The sequence below is a fragment of the Chinchilla lanigera genome, unplaced genomic scaffold, assembly GCF_000276665.1.
Source record: "Chinchilla lanigera isolate Chin_1 unplaced genomic scaffold, ChiLan1.0 scaffold00085, whole genome shotgun sequence".
NCBI lineage: Eukaryota > Metazoa > Chordata > Mammalia > Rodentia > Chinchillidae > Chinchilla > Chinchilla lanigera.
The window spans coordinates 1,407,023-1,409,146 of NW_004955486.1; the positions used below are offsets into that span (position 1 = coordinate 1,407,023).

The 2,124-nt window shown below is 46.9% G+C and overlaps 1 protein-coding gene across 1 annotated transcript in view; it reads right to left on the bottom strand.

Annotated features, from left to right (window-relative positions):
- Positions 1 to 1,320, bottom strand: part of LOC102018405 (uncharacterized protein C2orf78-like) — a 4,941-nt gene extending 3,621 nt beyond the window's left edge. The window contains exons 1-2 of the mRNA XM_013504140.1: positions 1,279 to 1,320; positions 176 to 384 (exon numbers count right to left, since the gene is read on the bottom strand). Of these exons, the coding sequence (XP_013359594.1) occupies positions 176 to 384; positions 1,279 to 1,320 (251 nt within the window). The remainder of the gene's footprint in view (positions 1 to 175; positions 385 to 1,278) is intronic.
- Positions 1,321 to 2,124: the final 804 nt, after the last annotated feature.

Sequence of the window (2,124 nt, forward strand, 5' to 3'; positions counted from 1 at the left end):
CTGACTCCTTTCACTTCCTGCTCTAGGTACCCACTGTGGAAACTTTTTTGTGTTCTGGCTGGAGCAGTCCCTGAGTAGTAGATTGCAGAAGGAGAGACCAGTGTTGTGACATTTGTGTGCCCAATCTCCTTTAGCACAACCACTATTTCTGGTTGAGGGGCAGAACCTCTGTTACCCTCTATAGCATGCACAGCCAGAGGGTTTCATGCAGAGGCCAAGTTGTCCAGATGGCAGAGGCCCAGCTGCACTCTGATTATTGTAGAAAACCTGGCTTCCTTGTTGGTAGGCAAGGTGCAGTCTGTGTACCTGATTTGGAATGTGTGGTGGTGGTGTCCTCTGAATCAGGCTGGTGGGATCATGGCATGAGGATGAGCTATCATGGCTCTGCAAGAAAGTCCTGTGTCCCTGTGAGCGCTTCAAGTGAGGAAGACCTGTTTTCTCTACTTCTGGTCAGATTCCACTGGGAAGCATTTGGATAGCAGGCAGGCAAAGTGGACATCTGGGTCTGCTCAGTAACCCCCAAACCTACTTGTGCTGTAGTTCTGGAACTAGCCCTATCTGGGTGGAACTAGGTGACAGAAGATGAGGGCAGAGCCAGGCTGAAATAATGGCTGGAGCCAACACTGTAGAGGAGTGGCAGGTGCTGCCTGTTGAGGAAGCAGTTTTGCTCTCCAGGGGAAATGAAAGCTGCCAAGAACTGCAAGTTCCAAAAGATGACACATTGAAGACATTTCCTGAGAGAAGCAAGAGGGCCATGAAAACATAGGTGACACTGACAGGTCTTTGTTGTACGTCAACACCAGGACTGTCTATCCTAAGGTCCTTTTAATCAGGAAGCCTGTGATACCAATATTTGACGAGATGCTAATCATCAAATACTGTCAGGTGGCCTTTCAGCGCTGGGCTGGTTTGAAATTCTTCTCCTGAACTACCTGTCTCCCACCTGGCTCACCAAAGACCCATGAGGTCTCCTTCATACATGCAACAGCCTTCTCCCTCCCTGGGCTGCCCTTGAGCCTGCAAGCACACTGACTCATGACCCCGAGCTGGGCATCTGGAACCTTTCAGATCAAGGAGATCCTTAGGGAACTTGTAACCTTATCAGTTATGAAGGAGGACATTGACATGAAAGGGGCCCCATGGACTTGTTCAAGTTCCCCCACCAATGACTATTGGGAGCAAGTCACAGAGCCTGACTCCCTTGTCAGGGCTTTGTGTGCTGAGCACAGTCCAAAACCAGGAGGAAATAAACTGCACCTAGGCGATTTTGTTCCTCACCTGGTAGGAGACAATATGGCTCTTGCCATTGTTATCCTCCATGGCTCCTTTTGCAGGTACAGGACCCTCCCTGTCTCCCAGGGGTCATTTATAACCACGGTGGTTGGTAAATTGCAAAGGTCGTCCTTTCCCTTCTTCAAGCCTAGCTTCTGATCCTAAGTCACTGGGACTACCTGAGAGTTGGTTTCTCAAAAAGTCATTGTAGGAGGCTGGGTGTGGTGATGCACTCCTGTAATCCCAGCAACTGTGAACCTGAGACAGGAGGATCACTCTGAGTTTGAGCTAGCCTGTACTACATAGTAAGTTCAAGGACAGAGTGAACTCCACAGTGAGACTCTGTCACCAAAAAAAAAAAACAAAACAAAACAGACAAACAAACAAAAAAAAGAGTTGATTTTGGGAAGACAGACTTTCTCTAAACTTTCTGATCTACAAGTTACTCATCTCCAAAAGGGTCATCCAAATTAGCACAGTGACAGTTCACCAATGAGTAAAAGGGACATATTACATATGATTTGCATAGATGGAGCTCACAGAGGTGCTGGAAATGTAGAAAGCAAAACGAAGAACTTACAGCATCACGGAATGCAGAGGCGCATGCAGATAATAATGAAGAGTGAGGTACACGCATCAAAGCAAGTTTCATTTAGCAGCTGCTTAGCGAGTGTGAGAGCGCGGTGAATTTAGGAAGAAATGAAGAGCTTTGAAGGGGCAGCGTCAGGAAAGTAAACATGATTTACTCTGTGGTAGGGAACTTGATAAGCCAAAAACTCGATAAGCCACACTGGACAGTGATTTTTAATGCAATTATCTGGAGTAACTTTAGGCAGAAAAAAAATTTCAGTG